Here is a 27,691-nt window from a genome sequence, read left to right on the forward strand (position 1 = left end):
CATGTTTTGACAACTTACCCTTCAGGGTCACATTTCTTTAAAGACATGTTTTAATTGGAATAAGTTTTACCACATACTATATATTAAATGCGTTACATACACAATACTTTATTTCAAACATAATGCCCAATAGCCACAGAGTTTGCTGTTACTGTACTCACGAAAAGAGAAAGATTCTCGTTATCATTAAGCTAGAGATATTATCGGATATGAAAAATTCACTTCTGGATCCAGATTTTGATCACTCAAAATTCAGGATTACTTGGATTCAGAGTTTGGTTCAGCCTAGTATAGAAACTGAGATTCTGAACCCGCCCTTAGGTTCTGGGGTGTTTGGTCCCAGCATTTCAGTCTAGGCCCATCTGCAATACGGATGTTGACTAAAGGATACTAGCTCATGCTTTTTCAAATCTAACTTAAAGGTGTACAATAAAATAATTACTGAATATATGAGACTTCAAATTACAGTAATCCTGCAGAAGCCCACTGTGATGGTTAATTTTTTTTAACACAAATTATAAGTCAATTAAAGAAATGACAATATGTGAGCAGCGCCAACCCACAATATTTTGGCACCTGAGGCAGGGAGATCAAATGACGCCTCATGCCCCCTCGCTTGGGCCAAAACTTTGAAAGGTGTCAGTTCTGCCTTCTTCCTGTTCCACTCCTCTCATGGTACTGCTCTGCTACTTACCCCAATAAAGGAGAAGTAACAACTTTAAATGCCTTGCTCAAAAATTTTAAACACCACTTAACTTTCAAATGCCTGAACAGCAAATGTAACTTTTCTTGTCTGAATAGTAAACACTAGCATTTTTATCTGTTTGATTATTCAAAATGGTGCTTTCCCTGCCTTCTTGGTTGCAAAGATTTGAACTGCTTCCTGAAGGTCCACAGCCTGGGCCAGCTCATGCTCTGCTGAGATGGTTGCAAGGCCCACCAGCCTTTCCTGTGTCATTGTGGAGCGTAGATGTGTTTTTATTAACTTCAGCTGGCAGAAGCTGCATTCTCCACTGGCAACTGTTACAGGAAGTGTTAGAAGTATGCACAGAGCAACAAAAGTATTTGGAAAGAGGGTGGTCATCTTATTCGTGCACATATATTCCAGAGCGGCCTTTGGAGTTGATCCTGCTGAAATGTATCTTGAAAGGGCTTTCAGTTCATCACCTAAATCACTTGCATCAATATCGCGCATGTCATCATGTGTCAATACTGTCTCTAGTGCCCTGCATTGCTGGTGTAGGTCTTCTTCAGGTATAGTGAGGACTTTTGGAACATCATACAACATTCCAAATATACTGCTGTGTTCCTTGAGCTGCATGACACATTCTTCAGCTGACAGTATTGCACAATCCAGCACCAGGTTAAAAGAATTCAACTTTGAATTGTTGTTTGGGGTCTCTTATGGGATTATCCCGTGCCTCGTAATCAAAAGTTTTTCTTCTTCGGTGACTCTCGTATTCTTGAACGGGTGGGAAAATAGCTTGTGTGTGAAGTTCCTCTGCCAACTTCTGTGCACTCTTCAGAATGTTTTGAAATCCCTCATCTGACCAGTAAGACTGTAGGTATGACTTTGCTTTGTCCAGTTGTTCCTTGATCCAGATAGATCAAGGTCAACACCTTCGAGTTTCTTAATTACAACATTTATTTCAAACAGTATGTCATGCCACAAAACCCAGCCACACACAAATTTGAAGTTATGTACATTTCTGGTGATTCCATTTCCCTCTGCCACTGTTCTCCCACAAATAGTTCCTGTCACAATATTATCCTCCATAATGGCAACTATGGAATCATCTATCTTCCCAATTTGGTATTTGATAGGCTTTATCACCTCCACTCGACTTTCCCATCATGTGGCACTCAGTGGTTTCAGTGTGAGAGAGGATGTTCCCAGATGTTGCTTCAAAATTTGCCGTCAATGAGTTGATGCAGAGAAAAATACATAGATGCATTGAATTACATTACAAAATTCAGCAGCCTCACTAGAAGCTGATGCTGCATCACTGACCACGAAGTTCAATGAATGAAACTGCATGGGACAAAAAAAGCTCAAGGGTTTAACTCTCGGATCCGTGTCTGCACTCCTCTGTTCTTTCCTCTCATGTTGGCACCATTATCGTAGCCCTGACCTCTCATGTCAGCTATCGCAATTCCCGTATCTTCCAGCTTTTTAAGAAGCACATTTGTCATACCAGCTCCTGTAGTATCATCAATGTCAATAAATTCTAGAAAATGCTCTCTGACAGTCACCATTGCAGGGACATTTTCACTAGGTTCTGTTGTTGTTACAAAACACCATTAAAGTCATTTGTTCCATATGGCTGATGTCAGGTGTGCAGTCCAGAATAACAGAGTAATATCTTGCTGACTTCAGATCTGCCACAATCTTCTGTTTGACTTTTGTTGCCAGTAACTGTATGATCTCATTTTGAATTGTTTTTCCAAGGTAGTGGTGTGTGTACATTTCTTGGGTGGTGACTCTTCTTAGATGCTCCTGGAGTACAGCATCAAACTCAGCCATCAGCTCCACAATTTTAAGGAAGTTTCCATTGTTTGGCACATACAGCTGATCTGAAGTGCCGCAGTGCAGTGCTAGGTTTTGGGTAGCAAGCATTCTCACAATGGCAATGAGCCTTTTCAGAACATTTTGCCAGTAAAGAGACTCTGATGCAATCTTCTCTTGATGCTGATCATCTATGGTGGCCTTTAACCTTAGTTTCATCTCAAGCTCTTTCCTCCTATGGAATGCTCTCTGAGTGATTTTGCCTTCTCTTGCATGATCACCTATCTAGATTTTATCAATCTCCGAACGCAGCTGCCTAGCCATCTTTCAGAACTCCAAGAGCCATTTCAACATTCAATCTGAGTGCAAGTCTCTGATGCTGATCATTCTCATGGCATGCCTTTAACCTTAGTCTTCTCAAGCTCTTTCCACCTATGGAATGCTCTCTGGTGATTTGCTGCCTTCTCATGGCATGCCAGATTTCTAGCCAGATTTTTCCAGTCCTTTGTTCCTGTAGAACCCAATGTGGCTGGAACATTAGACTGGAAGAGTTTGCAACAAAAACAGTATGCAGCATTCTGGGTTTTTGAGTACATAAGCCATGGCCTCTCCACTTTGTCACCATTGGGATTTCACACCAGTAATGTGTTGGATGGAAACTTCTATTTTCATTGTCTTTGGGGAACATGAAGTTTTTCACTTGCTGTGGCCCATGCAGTACAAGGAAGTCCCTCAGGCTACTGCTCAAGTGGGTCCACAGTCCTGGATCATCTAGACTTAAGGAACTAAACTCAGCAGCAGCTGTTTTTTGCACCTCCACCACACTCTTCTCTGATCTACACTTTTCTTCAGGAATGTGCATGGTTACATCCATTTGAGATGGAGATATGGATGCTGCAGTAGCTGCCAGGTCACCTGCACTCTGACTAACTGGAAGATCAGGCATCTCCTCACCACTCACATCCTCACTGGGCCAGAAGGCTCACCGTGAACATTTGTGTCTATGTATCTCAGGAGAGCTCCTTCCTGCTTAGATAGAAAAGCTTCCTTTGCTTTCTTTCTTTTTCTGAATGCTGCCCCAGAGGGGCGTTTTCTTCTTTCACTCATGACTGCTGTTCTGTGCCAGCTATAGTGGCTCTCAACACTCAGTTGAAGGGGAAAAATAAGCAGGCTGGTAGCAGGGCCTGAGTGAGGGAAGATATCAGCATTCTTAAGGGCCTAACTGGCTCCTACTACTTCTGTTGACTGCCTGTTCTCCTCAAGTGTGTTCAGGGAAGCAGCAGGAAACAGGAAGCTCCCTGAGAAGCTGGTGTCAATCAGTCCAGGCTCCTGGGGATGGTAGAAAGATACATAAAAGACTCCTCCTCCTTTCTCTCCCTGTAGCTCCTGCTGCTTTCTGTTATTCCCTCTCACCTTTTCTCCTGCCTGCCTGTTATGTCTCTTGTGCCCTCTTTTCTCCAGCAGAGCAGTCCACCATCTCTGTGCATTTAGAGCAGAGAGAATACATGTGCACCAGCAGCAGGCACAATTTTCTATACTCTGGGTCCTAGTGGCATCCCCCGCTCCCCCACTGCCCCCCATAGTCTGGCACCTGAGGCGGCCACCTCAGTTCACCTCCTGGTAAGGCCAGCCCTGTATGTGAGCCATTACTTTAGGTTGCAACAATCGCTGCGTCACAGAACATTAATTAAAATGGAGTTAAGCCAGTAGACACAAATAGGGTTACCAACGTTCTAATTTTAAAAACCTGACACTCCAGCAGGAGTGCTGGAACCTCCCCTGCCCTGTCTCTTCCCCCAAGGTCCCACCCCTCCCTGAAGCCTGGCCCCCATTTGCTCCTCTTCCCCCTTCTCCTCCATCGCTCACTGCTTTTCAGCTCTCCCTCGTTCTTCCCCTCTGCCCGGGACAGGCGGGACTCGCTCGCGGAGCTGGGGCTGGGAGCTGCAGCCACCCAGCCCCTCCCCCACCAACAGCAACTGGATTTTGGGTGTCCAGTCAGTAGATCTGACCGAACACTATCAAGTCCCCTTTTCGACTGGACTTTCTGGTCAAAAACTGGGCACCTGGCCACCCTAAACACAAGCCACTATAAATGGTTTGGAGGAGATAAAAATAAAGAGACAAAAGCCATTCCACCCACAACCTGTGCACAAGCAATGCTTTACGACAGTTGCTTTCCTGCCTCCCAATAGAGGCGAATAATTCATAAGAGAGGGGTGCTTACTTTATTGCCAAAGAAATCATGCAGAGCAAACGGATGGGACTGGAGCGAGAGAATACGAGCCTACACACAGGAGTGAGGCAAAGCAGCTGGCAAACGGTCTATCATCAAGATCTTGTTACTACTTTTATGTATAGGGTTTTTAAACAGTTGTTTCCAGACAAGCTATTTATCTGGCAATCTAACATGGTGATGGGTAGATTAAAGTTAATCAGGACCAGGAACAACTGAATTTTTGGGGGGCCCTAGACAGACCCCCATCTCCACAAACACACACCCTGAATGAATCAGTCTCCCTCTTATCTCCACATCCTTATACTTCTCCCCAAGTGAGGCAGCCTACACAGACCGTGTCCACTCCAGCCAGTGGCCACCTGACCACAATCAGCTGTGCACTGCTCTTTTCACTTCCCTCTCTGCCTCTAACTCCTGTGTCTCAGCCTCTTTGGACTGTAAATCCTGATATTCCATAGGAACCTACATTAATCCATCCCTGACCATGTTGACTTACATTCTGCAATTAATCTTTTTAACTCAGAAGAGTTATGTTGGTCCATAGACTTACTAGTAACTCTTATTTAAGATGCAGGAGCCTTTGAGACAGTCACTTTTAAAATATCAATCATCTATCACTCAAAATGTCCACATTCTAATAATGGGGGGGTTCTTTTTTTGGCCATTAACACAGTTGGAAAATTGCTGCTTTCGAATTTAAATTTAAAAATACCAAACATTTAACATTAAAGCTGTATTCCCAACAGCCTCTCTAACCAATGACACAGTTAAACAAAGCAGCAATACCCTTTTCTTAGTATGCAGGTCCTCAGTCATCCAATAAACTGTGCTACTGGAGTAAAGGAAAGAAAATATCACACATTCATATTTCCCTTTACTGTTTATGGCAGCTGCTTATGGTCATATTATAGGAAAACATTCAGAACATGCTCTTTAGCAGTCACACAGTTACAAATTCACAATTGTACAGGAGACATTAGGCAGTTCAGAATGTCTAGGTGGATAGAGCCTAGTGATTGCCACCATGCTTCAGTGAGATTAATGACTGGATGAGAAGCTTTTCTGCATCCTGTTAAAATACTACATTTCAAGCTTTTACTTCCTGCAATATTCATTGTTTCTGAGTTGCTGTGGTAACTTGATTGTAATCTAGAAGTCCCCTCACGGTATTAGCCAAGCTTCAACATCCTAATACTCAATCTCATTTAAATTCAAAATTCAACATCACCAGAGTTTTGCTAGTTCATTTGACACCAAGAAGGTATCATCAACAGAATACAGCTTATTGTCTGAACATGGGAGGGCGGCTGTTGCAGACTCATTGCCCTGGATAAGGGGAAAAGCTGATGACTCTCCCCTGACAACTGACACCAATGAGACAGCAACAGGCCCTGCATCATACAGTAGCAGTAGCATGAATCAGATACACTTTTGTATCATGCAAACGAACCCTTCATTCTGCTGCAAAGTAGACGACAGTGTTAAAAGTTCTCTTATAAATACAGAATATGAAACACAGAATCTCTTTCCAGACCAAGTTTTTTTTGTCTAGGACTCATTCACTCACTGAAATATTACTTTCCCTAACCTCCAAAGTGCGGACAGATACTTTCAACATACAAAGGGATAATCTGAGATGTCTTCTTTTTTTTCTTGTAGATTTTAAGAGATGTTTAAAAGAGAAGGCCATTAAGATCAATACCAGAGGATTAAAATCATTATAATGGATTCAAAGATGTACTGCTAAGGTGGCTATTTGTATGATGATCTATATGAACAAAATAAATATACACTTTATAACACTTTGAAAGACATCTGATGAAAAATAAATTAACATTACCAAAGATGTACATCAAAAGAAAATAAGAGGCAGAAGTACAAGAAAAGTCATTCAACATTATAAGTTTTTTGAAATGTACAGAGATTTCTAGAAAAGTTTAACATGACTGGAAAGAATTAAAGAATTTCCTAGGACTGAATTATCCACAAAAGGTGTGAATCCAACATCTTTAATCTTAGGCCTTGTCTACACTGGCAATTTTCTGAGCAGTAAAGCAGCTTTTTGCATTGTAACTCCCAAGGTGTACACACTGCCAAGCCACTTAGTGCGCAGAAACTGTGTAGTTGCAGTGCTGTAAAAAAACCACCCCGATGAGAGGCATACAGCTTTCCGCGCCAGAGCTACAGCGCCGCAGTGCCAGTGTAGACACCCTGGTCGATTACAGCACTGCATTTGGCCTCCGGGAAGTATTCCACTACATCAGATCTCACCTCTCTGATCATTGCTTTGAATTCTACCGCCCTGCTCCCAGGTTACCAGCCGGCAGCCCCACTCCTTATATTCCTTGGGAATTTTGAAGTCCTTTTCCTGTTTGCTCGGTGACACCTGCAGTGGTCTCAGTACATCTTTCCAGGTGACCATGCCTGCTCCACACACCAGGTGAGCCCCCGCTTGGAGCAATGCCAAGCTGCTGGACCTTGTCAGCATTTGGGGAGAGGAGGCTGTGCAGTCCCAGCTGCGCTCCAGCCATAGGAATTATGATACCTACAGACAGATTTCATGATTCATGACAAAGGGGCCATGACCAGGACACATTGCATTGCAGGGTCAAAGTGAAGGAGCTGCGGAACGCCTACCACAAGGCACAGGAGGCAAACCACCGCCCCGGTGCTGCGCTCACGAACTGCCGGTTCTACAAAGAGCTGGACACAATACTCAACAGCGACCCCACCTCCACTGCGAAGACCACTGTGGATTTCTCAGTGGCTCATGTGCAGGTAGAGAATGGACCGAGCCAGGAGGAGGAAATCTTGGACCAGGATGCAAAGCGAGATGGGGACCCAGAGGCAGACGACAATGTGAAGGTCAGAGATCCACGCACTCAGGAGCTCTTCTCTACCCCAGAGGAGGCGAGCCAGTCACAGCTGTCAGAGCTTGGCGAGGTACAAACAGCAGAGGAGCCTCTGGTAAGTGGCTTTGATTTGGGGAATCACTGAAGTGAGTTGTTGGGGGCAGGAGGGTTGCAGAAAGCAGGCTTATGTCTGTATAATGCATGTACCACCACATCCCTAGTCTGAGCGGCAGAACAGGGTGTTGACTGACTCCCTCACTTCATGGCAATCTGCCTCAAAGATCTCCACAAAACTGTCATAGAGATACCAGGCAATCCACTGCCACAGGTTCTTTGGCAGAGCTGCTTTGCTTCTTGCCCCATTAACGGTAACTTTCCTGCTCCACTGTGCCATCATGAGCGGGAACCATTGCTGCACACAGGTGAGCCACATAAGGGCGAGGGCAGAAGCTGCAGTCTTGGAGAAGACTCTCCCTTGATTCCCTTCTCACCCTCAGCAGCAAGACATCTTTCATAATAAACACGGCCTGTGGAAAATGTGGGGACAGTAATGATTATAAGGCCCCCCCCTACAGTGCTGGCTCTTCCCAAGAGCCACCTGCCCAGTGTACAGTATGGACCATTTTGGGGGTCTTGTGGCTCATCTGTGTTTGCCTGGGGTCATCCAGTTAGTGATAGGTTTGTAAATAGTGGCCATGTTTTATATCATTGAATCAGTGGTCTGTGTGTTGCAAACAACAGTGCTTCTATAAAAAGTTGCATTTTGGCTTCACAGATATGACCCTGGGAGTCCAGCCTCCCTCTTTGTTATCGCCAGCTGAATGGCTGCGCAGAATTAGAAAGCAAACTAAAGAGGACTTTCTGCATGATGTCATGATGCACTCAGAGGCAGAAAAACAAGAATTGATGGAGTGGTGGGACAGCGAGAAGAGGGACCGAAAGGAGAATGTGGCGCGCCAGAACGAAGCCACAGAGCAGCTCTTAAATGTTATGGAGCGCAAAGCGGATACACTCCAGGTGCTACTAGCACTGCAAACCGAGCAGCTCTATGTCCGCCCTCCCCTGCAGCCACTGTCGCAAAACTCTTTCCCAAGCACCCCCCAGACACCACCAGCACACTCTTATCAACCTCCTGACTCCACTCTGTACCCACAGCATTCCACTCTCCCCCTGTCACAATCCAGCACTGTAGACTCCCAGTACCCACTCAACACCTGTCCCTCTGCAGTTTAGCCCTGCTAAAGTATAGTACCCACTGCACTGTACTCCAAAGGAGAAGGTTGGATATGATACCTGGCCATACACAAATCTTTAACTGTCCCAGGACCACCTCCTCCTGGGACCCTCCCTTCCCCAGCCCCCTCCGTGCTGACGTGTTTTTTTGTTTGTCACTCTCCCCCGGTTGTTGATTTTTAATAAAATAATTGTTTTGTTTGGAAGAAATCTTTATTCCATTAACTGAAAGCAAACGGAGTTCTTCAAAGCAACAGGCAATTTTCTTAAACCTTCATAGCGCATCATCTGCACCAATCACAATCCCCACCTAGCATTACAAGCACTGCACTCCTGAGCATAGCAACAAATATTAGTGGATTTCAACTTCAAATTGCTGTCTCAAGGCATCCCTAATCCTTATGGCCCGGTGCTGCACCCCTCTAACAGCCCTGGTCTCTGGCTGTTCATATTCAGCCTCCAGGTGCTGAGCCTCAACGGTCCAGACCTAAGTAAAACTTTCACCCTTCCCTTCACAAATATTATGGAGCGTACAGCATGCGGCTATAAGCATAGGAATATTGTCATCAGCCAGGTCCAGCCTTCCATGTAGGCAGCGCCAGCGGGCCTTTAAATTGCCAAAAGCACACCAAACAGTCATTCTGTACTTGCTCAGCCTGTTGCTGAACTGCTCCTTCCTGCTGTCAAGGTGCCCCATGTATGGCTTCAGAAGCAATGGCATTAAGGGGTAGGCAGGGTGATCTTTTGGTCTGGGAAAAAAGTCCCTCCTTGCAGGTTCCTGAAGCAGTGTTCTGAAAGATGGATGCATCATGTATCTTTCTGGACCAGCCTGCATTAATGTTCGTGAAACGCACGGTGATCCACAAGCACCTGGAGAACCATTGAGAAATACCCCCTACGATTAATGTATTCGTTGGCTAGGTGGTCTGGTGTCAGAATTGGAATGTGCGTGCCATCTACTGCCCCTCCACAGTTAGGAAAGCCCACTTGTGCAAAGCCATCCACAATGTCATGCACGTTACCCAGAGTCACGGTTGTTCAGAACAGGATGTGATTAAAGGACGTGCACACTTCCATCAACACAAGTCCAAAGGTCGACTTTCCCACTCCAAACTGGTTAGCGACTGATCAGTAGCTGTCTGGAATAGTGCAATCTGCACGTTTCTCCAATGGCAGGGCAGCTCTCATTCTCGTGTCCTTGCGCTGTAGGGGCAAGCTCATCACACAGTCCCATGAATGTGGCTTTCCTCATCCAAAAGTTCTGCAGCCATGGTTCGTCATCCCAGATGTGCATGACAATGTGATCCCACTACTCAGTGCTTATTTCCTGAGCCCAAAAGCCGTGTTCCACTGTGGTCAGCACCTCCATGAATGCCACAGGCAATTTCATGTCATAGCTACTACATGTGGCGAGATCAATATCAAACTGCTCTTGCATTTGAAGTTTAAGGAATAACTCCACTGCCACTTGTGATGCGCTCATGAGAGCAAGCAGCATATTGGTCAACAGTGCAGGATCCATTCCTACAGACTGAAGAGGCAGAGCAGAGCGTGTAGTACAAAAACCATTGAAAGATGGGGCCAAACGCGGACTTAAGCACAGGGATTGCTGGGATGCAAAGCAATGAATCACAGGGCATTGGGACAGGACCCAGGATGCCCCGCAACCCCCTCTGCCTTCCCACAACTCTGAGCGGCAGAGAAGGAAGAGATGATCTGTGGGATAGCTGCCCAGAGTGCATCACTCTGAATAGTGCTGCAAGTGTGAACACACTATTGCGCAGGCAGCTGACAGTGTGAACACACAACAGCAGTTTCCCTTCAGGACTCTCCAGTGCTGTAACTGCCGGAGCTGTCACTCTGCCAGCGTAGACATACCCTAAGAGAGCTCTGCTTCCCCACTCTTTGAGGAGGAAGAGGAAAAAGTCTATTACCTGTCTTTGGTTTACCTCTCTGCAAATCATGACTGCAGCTATTTTATTACTCAAGATTAAGTGTTCCTATTTACTTTGTAAATACAAAAACACACTGAGAAAGGGGCATAATCACCCTTTAAAGCTCTGCTACCAAACCCCTCAGTCCTTACACATGAAAAACTCCCATGGATATGTTCATGGAATAATTGCCTAGGTAAGAACTGTGGGATTTGGTCATCATTATGCAAGTGTTTATTAACCAAAAGACATCTCCCAGAACACAAGAGATAAAGCATTTTAAAAACTCAGAAATAAAACTATTGCCATGAAGTACGTCATTCGAAATGCCAAAAAATTTAAGCATCCCACCATTTACTCAGAGAAACAACAATCATCTCTTACACTGGACCACTTGAATTGCTTTTTCCATTTCATCTCCCAAGTACAAGATCATTACATTATTTCCTTCTGGGTTTCTTATCCAGTTGCCATAGGTGATTAGGGTGTTAACATTGTTTTTTTATTATCTATTATTTTTATTATTACAACATTACCTGGGAGGAATACTTTACGTTGCAGTTAGCAATCCTAAAATGGTCACGTGGAACTACAATGGTGTCTAAATAATATCTAATAGATCTAATTCTTTCCCATCTCAATGAAAGTTTCTCACCTTTAAAGCTAATGAAATTCTATGTTGCATTCTTAGGACACCTTTCATCTCAGGATCTCACAGCACTTTGCAAGTAATACCTAATTAGGCTGCAACTCATAATATTCCTGTCAGGTACTTAGGACAAGCTTTTTAAAGGTATGTAGGCACCTAAAGATGCAGACAGGCACATCTGAAAGTCCATCTCATTGCCTAAATACCCCTAAAAAAAAAAAAAAAAAAAAAAAAAAAAATCGATCCCATAGTTACTATTATTCCTGTGCACACAAATACACAGGCATAGTTTGACTTCTCTAACCAGGCCAACGGGGCTGCGCATATGGGACAAATTCTGCGCCTTACTAAGAATGTTTGGTGGTAAGTGAACTTACTTGAAGATTTATTTCCCAAGTCCTCCAAAACAACAAAACAATATTCTGCATCCTGGAGCAGCTTTGTGGCTCCAGTTCTCTTCCCAAGGTTATGCATAAGTGATTTTTAGAAGAGCTCATTGTTTCTGAAACCTAAACTTAAAATCTAAGCAAAGACAGAAGTCGAACCACAGTGCCTTAAAATGTAAAAGAGAAAGAAACTGAAAACAGCATAAGGAAATAAAGGCATATTGTATACCACAGCTCATCATCCTGCAAACATACTCTTAACTTACGAGACCATGCTGCCAATTTTTCACCCAGAGAGGAGGCAGTGATTGAAAAATCAATTTGGAACCAGCTGCTCCTTTGCTCTGGCCCTGGCTGCATCAATAAGTTGATCACTTATACAATAGTCTGCTTTCCAAAAAAAGTGTACTCCTTAAACTACAGAGGTGATTAAGAGAACTGAAGTAGAACATGCACAGTATTTGGATTAAACACAAGACTGGAAGGATATGAAGACTGACTTGGACCACAACTTACACCACCTTGTTAACTGAAAAATATTTATTAACTGAACTTTTGCACAATAGAGTGTTCCCCACTGTTATCCTAACTGCTCCTTATGCTGTATTGTTTTTAAAGATTTTAGCTGGAACTGTTAATTTCTGTCCTTCCACTGGCTTGAGTCACTACCACAACACTTTCAATGCAGCATTTTATGTACTCTTTTTTTTTTTTTTTTAAGGGATGTAATAAGGATTACATTTGTAATGGACTGTCCCTTTACAAAAAAACTTGTGCTATTCCTCTCACTTCCGAGAAGGTTCACTAAATGCTGTTAGAGACTGATACTGGCTACTGAGCAGAACCAGCATGTCTGAACTCCTTAATACTCTGTGTAACAGTGTGTACCACATACTCTGGATTCCAGACCAGCTCCGGCTCCCTTTACTCTTGTGAGTATTTTGAATTATTCTAAGGGGACTTGGGAGAGTAGGGACAGCAAATTTGGCCATGTTAAATAATTAGTGTACAGAAATAAATATTTAAAACTAAGACAGTTAAACCAAGCTCTCCACAATGTTATTAAACCATTCTCATTTTGTGCCAAGTTCAGTCTCATAGCTTTCCCACCCTTACGGAGTTCAGGCTTTAAAATTTGAAATTTAGATGACCGAGTTGTAATAATCTTGACTATAGTGTCACGGGTCACATGCTGGAAGGTTCTCTACATCTTAAAGTTTTTAAACCATTTGAGGACTTCAGAGGCTCAGACACAGGTTTGATACAGGAGCAGGTGAATGAGATTCTGTGGCCTGCATTGTGCAGGAGGTCAGACTAGATGATCATAATGGTCCCTTCTGACCATAAAGTCTACGATTCTATCATCACAACACTAACTTTTTTATTAAAGCACCATTTACTTTTTAGTAACTATCTGTTTAATGTGAGAAATGAATATAGTAACACAGTATTTAAGTTTACAATTCCCTGGCGTTCTGTTGTAGGACACTTGTGATCTTGGCAAAATACACTTTGGCAATACATTTATTTTTACATTTAGGACTTTAGCAAAGCTTTTGATACGGTCTCCCACAGCATTCTTGCCGGCAAGTTAAAGTAGTATGGGCTGGATGAATGGAGTATAAGGTGGATAGAAAGCTGGCTAGATCATTGGGCTCAATGGGCAGTGATCAACGGCTCCATGTCTAGTTGGCAGCCAGTTCCAGGCGGAGTGCACCAAGAGTCGGTCCTGGGGCCGGTTTTGTTCAATATCTTCATTAATGATCTGGAGGATGGTGTGGATTGCACTCTCACAGTTTGCAGATGACACTAACTGGAGGAGTGAAGATGTAGTAAGAGGAGGCCTGAGATATAACCTTGTATCAGAGGCTGGTATGAGGCCTAAGGCCTGAACTAAAGTAATGGTCAAGACTTTTCTAGCATAAAGCAAAGTTAAGCTGTGAGCCAGAGGCAGGCCCTGCTCACAGAAGTGGCAAGAAGGGCTGATGCGGCAGAAAGAGACATACCTAAAGGTACTGGACACCAAATATCAGAACAGTCGCATACTTGTACACTCCACACAGATAACAGGAACAGACTAACCCATCCCAATGACAGGGCAAAAGGGTAACATGAGGATAGAGTTGTATTGTTCGAACAACATGTACAAGGGAGAGGCGGCACCTTGCTATGTAAGAGGGTTGCACCTCAATGTCAGGAGTGATGTTAACTGTGTTGTACTGTGTATAAAATGCATTTCTGGGTGGTGTCTTGTCCGGCCTAGGGGTCAGTGGAAAGTCCTGCCACTGACTGAGCCGAGTCCATTGACCGTGGGTACATATTTGTAGTATGCCTGAATTAGGCTAAGAAACCTGCAGGAAACTACTATTGTGTCCAATACGGCAATAAACTGGCCGACGTGCCTTCGTACATTACTAGACTCTGTGGTATGGGTTCCTTTGGCCTGCTGTGTCAGCTTTCGAAGAGCTGGGACAGACACAGAGGAACACACGCACGCAGCCAAGTGATACACATTGGATAGAGCAGACGCACTTCTGACAACAGTAGATACGCTGGAAAGTAGGATACGATACAGAGGGACCCAGACAAATTAGAGAGCTGGCCAAAAGAAACCTGATGAGGTACAAACAAGACAATATAGATCTTGCACTTAGATGGAAGAATCCATTCACTGTTACAGACTAGGGCCGAATGGCTAGAAGCAATTCTGCAGAAAAGGACCTAGGGTTACAGTGGACAAGAAGCTGGATATGAGCCGACAGTGTGCCCTTGTTGCCAAGAAAGCTAACAGCATTTTGGCCTGTATAAGTAGGGGCATTGCCAGCAGATCGAGGGACGTGATCATTCCCCTATATTTGACATTGGTGAGGCCTCATCTGGAGTACAGTGTCCAGTTTTGGGCCTCACAATACAAGAAAGATGTGGAAAAATTGGAAAAAGAGTTCAGCGGAGGGCAACAAAAATGATTAGGAGGCTGTAGCACATGACTTATGAGGAGAGGTTGAGGGAATCGGGATTGTTTAGTCTGCAGAAGAGAAGAATGAGGGGGGATTTGATAGCTGCTTTCAACTAGCTGAAAGGGGGTTCCAAAGAGGATGGATCTAGACTGTTCTCAGTCGCCCTGATGACAGAACAAGGAGTAATGGTCTCAAGTTGCAGTGGAGGAGGTCTAGGTTGGTTATTAGGAAAAAAATTTTCAGTAGAAGGGTGGTGAAGCACTGGAACGGGTTACTTAGGGAGGTGGTGGAATCTCCTTCCTCAGAGGTTCTTAAGGTCAGGCTTGACAAAGCCCTGGCTAGGATGATTTTGTTGGGAATTGGTCCTGCTTTGAACAGGGGGTTGGACTAGATGACCTCCTGAGGTTGCTTCCAACCCTGATATTCTATGATTCTAGTGGCTTTAGTTTTCACAAAGATGACTATGCTCTTTTAAAACAATGATTAATGTTACTAAATTACATACAGTTTGCTAATTCTTGCCAAGTTTTGTATATATATTCACACACAATGAAATTTCAGAACTGGCCAAATCCATTTTGCCTATGTCCCCATTCCTGCAATCTGATCCACAAAAACAGATTCTTATGCTCACATGAGACTTGCAGACACTTTATGTCAGCATGAAAATATCCCACACGGATCAGGCGGCAGGATCAAGACCAAAATTTGGGCATAAGAAACCCTAAATTTATACAAGTGAACAATCAGGTATGTGTACAAAACAGGTAACCACACACTTAAGTGATCCACAGCAAGTGCTGTTGCTTATTTTGTATATGCAATTATTGGTTTAAATGCACAACTACGGATTTTAGCACGTGCACATGCGCGCGCACACACACACACTCGGAGGGCATAAAAATTCAGTTTGACACTGAAACCAATCCTCTCTGTGCAAAATACATATCTGTACACGCAACTATCATACGTGTATGCAGTTACTTGTTTTGCACATACATACAAATGCCTAGCTGCAGGTACGAAGAGGAGTATTTGCATGCATACATTTTCCATGGGCCATTTAGGCCTCGATCCTCAAAAGGTGACCCTATCAACAATACATACCACTTCACACTTCATGTTCCCAAGTCATTTATATGATGATAAATAACAAATAACTTACAATAGAGAGAAATTCTTATGCACAGTGTTAGTTCTTGAGCCTCAGTTTGCAGTCCCATTCCACTCCGGTGGGACAGCTAAACAATTCAGGCTATTCTCTCTGTGTTGTTTACTCTGATAAGGAATGTTGCTGCCCTGCTCTTTCTTCAGTTTACAAAAAGCGAGGGGAATAAAAAGGAAAAATAATTTCAAGAAGGGAAAAAGTGAGATAATACATGATAACAATAAAGCTCCTTCATCTGAGGCTCTCAAATACTTGAAGCCTCAGAATAATTCTCTGTAGTATTATCCACCTTTCTATATAAGAGAGGACACTGAGGGTAAGTGAAGTCACACAGGAAGCCTGTGGCAGAGTCCAGGAGAAAACAGAGATCTCCAGAGCCTGTTATTTACCACAAAGCCTTTATCTGGAAGTAGACAACTCACAATGACCAGTTCAGAAGAAAGGGAAAATCCAGTATCCCTTTGTAACACAAGTACTCTACCAGGCAGGCAATTCTAAGCCTCATGATATTTGAAAGCAATATACTGCCATTGTTGAAAACAAAAAGAAAAAGGTAATTGTGCAAGAAGACAGCTGGGCAGAATTCAGTCATAAGCATCCTTTGCTTAGAGGCATCATTCACTAAGATGATAAAATTAAACTTGCGATGTTTAGAAAAAAAGTATGTTCTCAGCTCCACAGACGGGCTTTCCAAATAACAAACTTCATTCAGGTGTTACTTTTGTAACTCTGCCTGCCACTGTCAGCAATCCTGGATCTCATTTCTTTTTTCAAGTGCATTGAAACAGTTTGAATTCCCCTGTGTTTAAACCTATTGATTTTAAATCTTGCTTCAGATCCTCCTTGGACTGATTAAATCCTAAAATGCCACTCAACAAAGGCAGCTTAGACACGTCATGATTACCAAGTTTTGTGGCTCCCCTCTTGAAAAAAATGTGCATCATCCTTTTCTCACAGAAGAGATTGTGCTGGAAGACAATGTATTTTCTATGGGTATGTCTACGCTACAGCTGGGACAATGCTTCATAGCTTGGTTGGACAGACGTGCTAAAGACCGCTGTGGCAGCATAGTAGGCAGCTCAAGCTAGCCACCTACGTACAATCCCATCCGAATCCCTAGGTACCTATTCAGGCAGCTAGCCCAAGGTGCCACCTGTCCCAGGCCACACTGCTACCTTTAGTGTGCTAACTTGAGCACACTATTCATGCTGGGAAACACCCTCCCAGCTGCAGTGTAGATATACCCATAGAATATAGATATATTTGTTACAGATATAATTGTTATTTCTGCTGCGAGTAACTCCTTTTTGATGTCACTTATTACTTCTGAGTTTTCCTGTATTCTTCAGCTAAGGAGACATCAGCAAACTGAGCTGCTTTGTAAAAAGTCATCTACTGGTATAGAGAAGGAAAACGCCTCCAAGGAATATATACCATTGGTGATATGAGAAGCTGCTAAAAGGCTGAGAAATATGGAAGAGAAGCAGTGTCAGAACAGACACGATAACTTTAAAATTACCAGAGACGATCTTCTGGATCTACATTAACAAAGAATACCCGAGAAAACTTAGTTCCTATTATAACATGCATATATACAAACATAGAGAAGCTGGTTCAAGTCTCCCAGTGAAGGCTCTTTTACATATAGCAGAGGTGACCAAACTTACTAATCCTCCGAGCTGCATACGACAATCTTCAGATGTTCAAGAGCTGGGATGTGCGTGCCAGTGCTCGGGGCTTCAGCCCCACGGTGGGGTTATGGGGATAGGGGTTTCTACCCCGGGGGCAGAGGGGGCCTTCTGGGCTTTAGTCCTGCAAAAGGTGCCTTTGTGAGCTCGGGGCTTCAGCCCCGCTCCTGCTGAAGCACCAAGCCCTGGCAGGCGCACCCCAAGGGGTTGAAGCCCCAAGACTCCCCTCCCTGCTAGGCAGAAGAAGCCTCTAGCCCCACCACCTCACCACAAGGCAGAAGTCCTGAGGGCCCCCTCCCGCCCCCCGCATCTGACAGGCAGAAAATGGAGGGGACATGTGGGTGGGCTGTGAGCCACATTTTAACTGTAAAAGAGCCTCATGCGGCTGGCAAGCCACAGTTTGGCCACCCCTGACATATAGTTGGGCAGAATCTTGACACTAGAAAGTAGATTTGATCTTGTTTTAATGCCTTTCCAGAGAAAAAAGGTTAGTATATGTTCCTGATCTATTAAATAAAGCTGCACTTGACTCAAAAGAGGATCCTGTCTTCTCACAGTCTGGTTGACCTTTATCTGTTTTTGTGAACAAAATGCAGAAGCAATTCAAAACAGTAAGCTGATTTGAAGTACTGTATCACAAATATTTGTAGCTCCTTAATTCATTCAGCTTCTAAAGAAGTCCTGTTAAACAGCTGCATCTGGACTTACTAACTACTGTACAGGAATGAAGCTGTTAGAAGCCTGCAAGTTCTTGCAAGGTTCCCAGCAGAGTACGCAGATTGGCTGCACTTCACTATGAGTGCGCCACATCCTGAGGTAGGACCAGAAAAAGAGGAAGTTAAAATCTCATCCTAAATGTGAGGGCAAGTACAGTTAATTAAGTATCATGCAGGGTCTTCTATAGACCATAGTGAAATGATGCATCTCATGCACACTGTATATCAACTCCCTTCACTGTGTATCAACTAGCAAAGTACACTGAGCAAAAAAGTGATGGGCACAGAACTGGTGTTTCTGAAGAAACATGGGTGTAAGTGTGCTCTTCATCATGATAAGTAGGCACCTCTCTTGGGGACCTACTAGCAATATTAGGCAGCAGTCACTTGGTGGCTGAGCGCTTATTAACACAAGATCAGATTTTCCCTGTGCCCTGGTCTGGCTCAATCCTTTGGAATTGATGACTAAACAAGTATGTACAACATTCTGTACATACACTGTTCAGAATTACCCTCTGTGGAAAAAAGCAAGCATAAAAGACGTATCAGTTCTGTAATCATCATCTGGAATATTATAAATCATTTCCATAACTTTTCCATCATTAGAAATACATTGGAGAGTTGTAAATACAGGTCTTAAAACCACAACCGTATATTAGCAAATACTGCAACATTCAAATTCCAAACAGAAATTTCATTCAAGAAATCTATTTTACATGAGTTTAAACTAATTTCACGGAGCTCAATCAATGTCTATTTCACCTCAAAATTCATGTCTGGGGCTCTTTTTTATAACCTTTCCTGAGGAGAAAAAATTATTACTGGAGACTAATCTAGATTCAGGATGATGCTTCAGTATCTTTTCAAAAAGGATTCAGGTCTGGATTTTGAATACCTCAAAGTGAAGTGATGTCTGGATCCAAAGTTTTGATTCAACGTATTATAAAGATAGCAGACCATTTAATGGAACCTAAGGCTAGCAGGGACCATCAGATCATCAAGTCTGACCATATCACTGGCCACAACCATCAACTGCATACTAATCCCAACAACTGGATTTAGACCAAGGTACAACAGCACTCAGGAAGCTGAACTATCATGTGACACAGGCAGAAAATAGGAGGGATCGTAATGCACTATTTGCATAATCCAGATACAGATCTGGGTTGGATTTCAAACACACTCCCAAATTTTACAGGTGGTTTATACATGGGTTTCAGTTCAGGTCCATCTCTATTAAGTTCTTATGGCCAAATTGTTCAAATGTAAGTGCCCCAAATTAGGTCTCTAAATCCACATTTTACTCATCCAAAGAAGAGTCGTCTCATTTTTGGATATGCCCAGCATCCTCAGTTTTCCCTGAGCACTGCACAGCACCTCTGAATCAGGCTAGCTACATTAGAAGGCCTGAATTCTCCATTTCTGCAGTGCAGGCTGTATCTCCCCAAGGTGGTAAGAGTAATATCCTCCTCCCATCCCTGTTGAGGAGCAATATCAGGTGGGATTCAGGGTATTAGGACAGCAATTCAGGCTGACAGGGCATTCCTATCCCTTTCAGGTGAAAAAGCTCTCAGTGCTCTGTAGCGATACCACCTCTGGCTGTGAGAATAGCTTCCATCAAAATCCATAAAAGCATCCCCTCATCCTCCATCAAGTCTCTCCTCTCCCATAATGCCTACAGTGAATTACGACATCATAATAGCTAGGCTGTGATCACTACCATTACCTGGCTAAAAATTGTGAACATACTATTATATCTGTTACCCTTCTGACCCATCCCAACCTGCCTATTTGTCTCATCCACCGGTTAAGCCTTGTCTTGTAGAGTTTTAAGCTCTTTGTAGCAGGGAATGCCATTTATTTTATGTTTGTATAACAACTAACACAACAGGGCCCAGTGGTTATGATTCTAAGGTACTACTGCAATACAAATTTTTTTAAATTATTGATGACCCATATTAATATTATTATGGAACTACATGCCTAATTTCAGGCACCAAAGTTTGACAATTTTGACCCATTATTTTGAATTCCAGTGAATATATTTAAACACCAAATGGAACTGATCACTGCAAAAGCAGTGATGCAATATAATATCCAGGCCTCAGTGTAGGCATTCCAGTATTTGCGTCAAATTCTGCCCTCAAATTCGTGGCACAGTTCTCTGTGAAGATAATGGGAGCCAAACACATGAGCCAAGATCACTATTTGGCCTTAGATAGGTCACATTCAGATCATTCAATGGCTCTTAAATTCCCACTCATCCCACAAAGCTTACTGACCTGCTGTGATCCGTCTCCATTCACTATGTGAGGCATCATGGCTACCTCCCCATTCAGCAACGGTGGCAGCTCCAGTGGAATTTGGTCGGTCATCATCATTGTGACGTACATTCATGGAGAATTTTCCTCAACGGGGTTCCTGCAAGACAGATATGTTTTAAACTAATTTTCTTTTAAATGTAGACTAAGAAAAATCTATTCATACTTCAGTAGGGTGGTACCCTTCCCATTTAGGCTACTTGCTTAAAAAGGTATATCCAGGGCCAAGGGAAACTGGATGAGAGGACTGTTAATGGCTTTCAGATCACGTCATGGATAAACCCATTGCTCTCTAAGAAACATTCTAGAATTAGTATTCAGCAAAACAAACATGTGAAGTCTTTACTCTTTTTCTTCAGGGCTTTTCAAGCATTAATATCTTCAGCCAGAGCCTTCATCCCAGATCTGAAATTTCTGAATGATAGTATGAGTAGCTTATGGTTCAGTTTGTTGATTTGTAACAACACAACACTCACACTGGAACCTGCTTCCTTTGCATATTTAACATTCATAGGAGATTCTATTACTCTTGACACTGAGATACAAGTCTGTCGCATCTTAGGCGCATTTAACGTGCGCGATTTCAGCTTTACACAGTTGGCAAAAACAAGAAAAAAGAGAAAAATAATTTAAATACTGTTTCTAAATCTGTAGTGCAGGCGACTCCACCTGCCATTACACTCACTGTAATTTTGACTATAGGCGATTTTCACTTTACGCACTGACTGAGGAATGTAACCCCAGCATAAGATGAGACAGACCTGTACAGCAAGAGCCAAGTGCTTTTAATCCCTTGATAGCACTTCTACAGACAACATGAATTGAAGACAGAGCAAACTTTCAGTGTTCAGTGGTCCCCACTTAATTATGACATAAGTGAACAGCAAGCTCTTGCCTAGAATCTTATCCAACATGTAGAATGTGGACTACTGTGTAGGACAGCACATACGAAGAATTTGTAATGAAACACACCACCTTCACTATAGCACCATCCCTCGCAGATAATTATCTGGAGTGTTATATAAGAAAAGTTGCTAAAAATCAGATGAAAACTTTGTAATACGAAGTTTTATAATTCAGTGTCAATAGTAACACCATGCTGTTTTAAAAGGCAATAATCCAGTTCCTTAATGAATAAACGACAGAACCTAAAGTCAACAGTTTACCCTGACAAAGGAAGCAGACTTTTGCACAAATCCCCATGGTCCTAATGCTAATTGAATTTATTTAATGCCTTTAATGCCAAAGAATCCAAAATGCTTACAAATGAATAATATACAATATCAATAAAATTCAGTTGGAAAACATATCAATTGTGGTGAAGTGTAGTAACCAGGTAGGTAACTGGCACACACAATGCTGAACAGCTCTGCACAGAAGGGAAATTTGGGGGGAAAACACAACAAAGGAAACTCTATTTATGTGGAGAGTGTTGTAGGATCCAATGTCTCTGTGGAATAGACAGGACTTTGCTCTTTAAAGTTACAGCTACAAGAGCCATATAACATAAATAGTGTGGAATTCAATTTATCTGCTACAGGAAGGGTAAGAAGCTGAGTCAGCCCTGCCAGGATTAGAACCTGTGGTTCCATGGAGTCTAGATAGTTATAACCTGATACACAGACCACTAAGCCACTCCCTCTCCTGCTGCTAGTATTTAAATTTAGATTTTTAAAAGCCATGTTTAAATGTAAATGGATGGGAAACTGAACTATGCTCTCTCTTCACCATTATATGCTTATTTACTTAGAGTTGCTGAAAATGAGCCCATTCAGAGCTCAACATTAAAATCCAGTCGGCTGCGGAGCAATCTAACTACCAGAGAATAAATCAGACCATGAGTGAATATTCTGATTAACTGTGACAGCCCACTTGTGTAATGAGAATGTTCAGAGTGACTATTTAAAACTCTGCACCCCTTAAACTGAATAGTGTTGAACCTTTCACTCTTATGTCATGTATCTTTACACATAGAAAGTAATGGTGAACCAACCTACATCTCTTCTAAAACAAAGAGTCCTGCTCAGCATCATTACCATTCCTCTGGCATACATCTGTAAAGGCTATTTTGATGTAGCTGATGCCAAATTTTGCATGATTCACATAGTTCTTTCTGATGTTCTCACTACCCTGAAAATACAGCTTTTCTAATTGTCACTCCAACTTGATATAAATAGAGGACATCTATTTCAAAATGAAAGACTCTCCTCCTTTTATGAGAGACTCAGTTATAGGACTCAAATTCTCACCAAGTTTTGAAGAGTAACGTGACGTAACACACAAAAGGCAGCCATATATCAACTAGTGATCAGCTAGACAATAAGTCCATGTCTTTGCGCTTTAAGTCTCATTCTAGGCCTGGGTCAAGCATTAGTGTGGGCCTATATCACAACCCTATACCATTTTCCCCACATATTGACCCACAGTGACTACACACATGAAAAAGGAATCTGGAAACCAAATACCTCCCTGGTTCACAACATCAAGCACCATGATCCAATCTATCCATCATCTTCCAAAATCTCCTTGGCTCTGAAAAGTAAAGCTGGCAGCTGATAAAGTCTTCTCTACTTGTCATGTGAGTGACACATGTCTCCTTGAAGCCCCCCCCACCTTTCCTCACCAAGGCAGTTTTGCCAACTCTCAATTTTTACTGCGAGTCTTGCAGTATCTCAGGGGCTTCTCAAAGCCCCCAGATCCTGGAGCCAGGTGATTACATGAAAATCTCAGCTTTCTTCTTTTTTTTTTTTTTTTTTTTTTTTTTAATTTTCTAGCCCTCATGATTGTTGAGAAAAGTTTGAAAACATGAACCCTACAAGTTCAAAACCCAGAACATAACTCAAACTCCAAAATTATTTTAAATCTCAAAATTTTGGAGGTCCCACAATTCTTCATTATTAATTGCTGGGAATTGGCAATACAAGCAAGGTCCTGCAAAACCTAGTTGTAACCATTGTGTGTCCTCGTTGTACAGATCACTTAGGAAAAAATATGACTCTAGTTGTTTTCCAATTAAAGTGGATTAATTCATGGAACAGCTAATTGTATCCCTGGTCCATGAAGACTTTCAATGTGAGTTCATCAATCATACATGGAGGATAGCTTCACAATACGGAGCCTTTTCTGGCATTTATTGGCAAGCACATCTAGAGCACATATACCTTAAAAAAACAGGAATGAATTGAGGACATATCTATAACTTCATGAAGCAGTTCTGAAAGGATTGCAAGGCTGACAGAAGCCATTATAAACACATTAAAATGCAGTGCAAATACATGACAAACCCATCCAGTCTGAATCTGGAAGTTTGAGTTTTAAGAGAGACATTTATCATCTCAAAATAATGCACATGCCATTTTCATTTGTTTAAACATAGAATGAAGTTTGAAACTATATTTTTCCATGGTAAATTTCACCACTCCAGGCACAACAAACCAATGTGCTGACGTATACTTGCTGAATGTCATTATTTAAAGTGTGGTAGTTGCATTCTCACTACGGCCATGTCTACACTAGTCTTTTTTTCAGAAAAGTTTCCTCCTATTGCCAATACTGGTGCAACTCCACAAATAATGGCAACACTGGTTGTTGACAGGGCACTGCTGGCCATTGGCATTTTCCAACACAGTCATCTAGACCTGTTCTCTGCAGGGTTAGATAGCATACTTTTGAAATCACTGGCAACCATAGGAAGTGGAAGTGCACCAGGTTTCTAACAATGGTGAGAAATTTTCACCAGAAAGCCCTAGTGTAGATACAAGTGAAGTCCCAATTGAAATTATACCACAGACTTTAATGTATCAAGCCCTAAAGTTTTAGAACCAGTTTCAGACACTGACCCATTAGGTTTCTCTTTCTTACTAATTTCTTGATTAACAAGAGAAAACAAGGTATCTTTCAAATTTGCCAACATCCCCCACACAATGCAACAGCTGCTCTCACACAACCAATTTCATTAATTTGATTGACATACACAGGTCAGCATGCAAGCACTGTGATCAACTTTGTCTTTAAGAAGTCAAGCACACTACTTGCAAGAAAACTCCAGACCAAAGAGCTGGGAAAACAAATTCAGAGTTCAGGACATGAGAACTTCTCTGCTTTGCTTAAAATATGAACTACCGTATACTAACCCAAAGCCTGAATCAAACAAAACCCCAACACTTTTTCTAGTTCTAAAAAGCTAAATCAATTTAAACTTTTAGAAAATATTTCCTGTGTGTCTGCATTCCCTGGGTTTGGCTGGAACAGGATGTGGAAATACCACTATTCAGTGTGTTTCCAAGCTAGTTATGTCCAGGAAATACTAGAAATTTCATAAGGTTTCCAGCTCAGTTTCTTGACCAAGGAAGTAAGGATAAGCATCCAAGCTTCCGGATGTTTCTCCACCCAAACTGAGCTTCCAAAACTTTTGATGTTTACTAGTCAACACTGTGAACCTGATCTTCTACTTTGTAATGCAATGTCCTACCTCTCACAAAATAAGTTGATGATCCTTAAGTTTCCTTATTGATTCAATATACGAATTAGTAATACAAATAGTAGTTGCATGTGACAACAGATGGAAACTTGAAAAAAATACAGAGAAGAACAAAGCAGAACTATCCAAAACAAAGTTCCATGTATGATGAATTAACATGACCCAATGTGTTAAGACACAGTTATCCTTAAATTCCAAGAGGAGTTTAAACATATTGAGGTAACCTAATGGTCTATTTTTTCTTAGAAGGTTTTGACTTCACTTTAATTATGGTACAAGTCAAGATAATTCATGATATTTCCACCTTTCTTTTACAAAACTAAAAAGCTTCTTCCAGCTAAGGCAGACGGAATTTCAAAATTAGAACCTAGCAAAGTAATAGTTCTTCTAAATATTGAGCTTTATGAACTGGTTTCTATAAAAAATAGACAATTCTTTCATAACTGCTGCTCTTCCAGATGTGCTGCTTGTGGCCATTCCATTCTAGGTGTGCATGCGCACACACATGCAGCCAGCAGAGATTTTTGCCTTAGCGGTAACCGTAGGACCAGCTGTGGTACCCTCTAGAGTGCCACATTCACAATGCAATATATCAGGAGCCACCAGCCCACACCCTCTCAGTGCTGACAATTCTGACAGAAGGGCAAGAAGGCGGGTAATAGAATGGACATGAGCAACACATCTCGAAGAACAACAGTTTGAAAGGTAGGTAACTGTTTTTTTTCCGAGTGCTTGCTCATGTCAATTCCACTCTTGGTGACTCACAAGCAGTATCAATGGAGGCGGGCTCAGAGTTCACTGTCATGCAGCTCATAGCAGTGCTCTGCCAAAGCCAGCATCATCTTGAGCCTACTGGGTCACCACATAGTGCGACGCAAACGTGTGAACAGACAACCAGGTGGCAAGACAAATTTCTTGGATCGGCACTTGCACCAGGTCGGGCCGCTAAAGGGCCCTGCGCTCTAGTGGAATGAGCCGTCACAGTTGTCGACAGAGGTACCTTCACCAGCTCACAGCAGTAACGGATACAGGCCATGATCCAAGACACAAAGGACTCCCTGCAGCACTGACTTGGGACCCAGCCACCAGTCCATGGACAAGAGGATGGTTCGGTGACCGCTTGGTCCAGGAGAAGCCTGCTGGGAATGTAAACCATTCCCAGCCACATCTGTGGGGGTCTCAAATGAAGCAAGGCATGACTGACCACGTAGTGCATGTTACCACGTGGCCCATCAATCGCAGACATGTGTAGGCCGTGGTTATCAGACACCTCCTTATATGGCCTGAAAGTGTGCTTTCGGAAGGAAGGCTCTGGCTGACATGGAGTCAAAAACCACTCCAATAAACTCTATGCACTGGACCGGCATTAACGTTGACTTTCCTATGTTTATTCACAGGCCCAGGTCACTGCAGGTGGAGCGCAGCAGAACGGAGGTTTCTTTGCACCTGCTCTGGAGACCTGCCCTTGATGAGCCAGTTGTTGAGATATGGAAAGATCTGGATCCCCCGACGTCTGAGGTAAGCTGCTACTGGCACCACGCATTTAGTGAACACCCTGGGGGCCGAGGACAGGCTAAAGGGTAGCACCATGAACTGGAAGTGGCACCCATCCACTATGAAATGTAGGAAATGTGTATGTCCAGGGAATATGGAGACATGAAAGTAAGCATCACTGAAATTGAGAGCAGCGTACCTGTCCCCTGGATCCAGGGAAGGGATAATGGAGGCCAGGGAGACCATGAGGAACTTCATCTTCTTGAGAGACTTTTGAGGCCACACAGGTCCAGGATGGGTCTGAGGCCCCCCTTGGCCTTCAGAATTAGGAAGTATCAGGAATAAAATCCTCTTCCTGCCATTTCCTGAGGAACCACTTCCAAAGCCCCCAATTGCAGGAGCTTGTTGACCTCCTGAACCAGGAGTTGCTCATGAGAGGGATCTCTGAAGAGGGACGAGGAAACGGGGAAAGTAGAGATATCCAAAAACTGCAGGGTATAGCCTTGAGCTACTATGCCCAGGACCCAGTGGTCCGACGTAACCTATGACTAGGCCAACCGGTAAGGAGAATGATGGTTGAGCAAAGGATAGGCAAGATCCGGACAGATGACTGGGACGTTGCCCTCAAGCGCACCCTCAAAATGACTGCTTTTGGCCCCCTAGGTGTTTAGCAGGTCCAGACTGGGCTGGCAAGCGGGAGGAAAGAGGGTGGCAATGGCTAAACCCAACATCCCTTCTTCTTGAAGATCCCTGACGGGCTTTCCAAGGTCTTGATGACAGCAGAGGCCAGAACGGCTTTCTAGCAGAATGCGGGGGTATGCATGCTCAGCGAGCAAACAGTAGCCTTAGTGTCCTTTAACCCACGTAGCCTGGTGTCCGTCTAATCAGAGAACAGCCCATCTCCATCAAAGGAGAGGTCCTGAATTTAGGCCTGCATCCCCTGGGAGAGGCCCACCATCTGGAGCCAGGAACTGCGACACATGCCTATAGCCGATGTGACCACCCTCACCACCAAGTCCCATGCCATTTGCAGGGAACATCTGACTGCCGCGGTACTTTCCTCTACCAGGG

At 43.1% G+C, this 27,691-nt stretch overlaps 1 protein-coding gene across 2 annotated transcripts in view; it reads right to left on the minus strand.

Moving 5' to 3' along the window:
• FNDC3B (fibronectin type III domain containing 3B) overlaps nucleotides 1-27,691 on the minus strand; it is a 408,674-nt gene that overhangs the window by 314,658 nt on the left and 66,325 nt on the right. For both annotated transcript variants that reach the window (XM_032783667.2, XM_032783668.2), the window contains exon 2: nucleotides 20,608-20,746. In XM_032783667.2, the coding sequence (XP_032639558.1) occupies nucleotides 20,608-20,718 (111 nt within the window). In that variant the 5' untranslated portion in view covers nucleotides 20,719-20,746. The remainder of the gene's footprint in view (nucleotides 1-20,607; nucleotides 20,747-27,691) is intronic.

Source organism: Chelonoidis abingdonii, chromosome 8 (assembly GCF_003597395.2).
Source record: "Chelonoidis abingdonii isolate Lonesome George chromosome 8, CheloAbing_2.0, whole genome shotgun sequence".
Lineage (NCBI taxonomy): Eukaryota > Metazoa > Chordata > Testudines > Testudinidae > Chelonoidis > Chelonoidis abingdonii.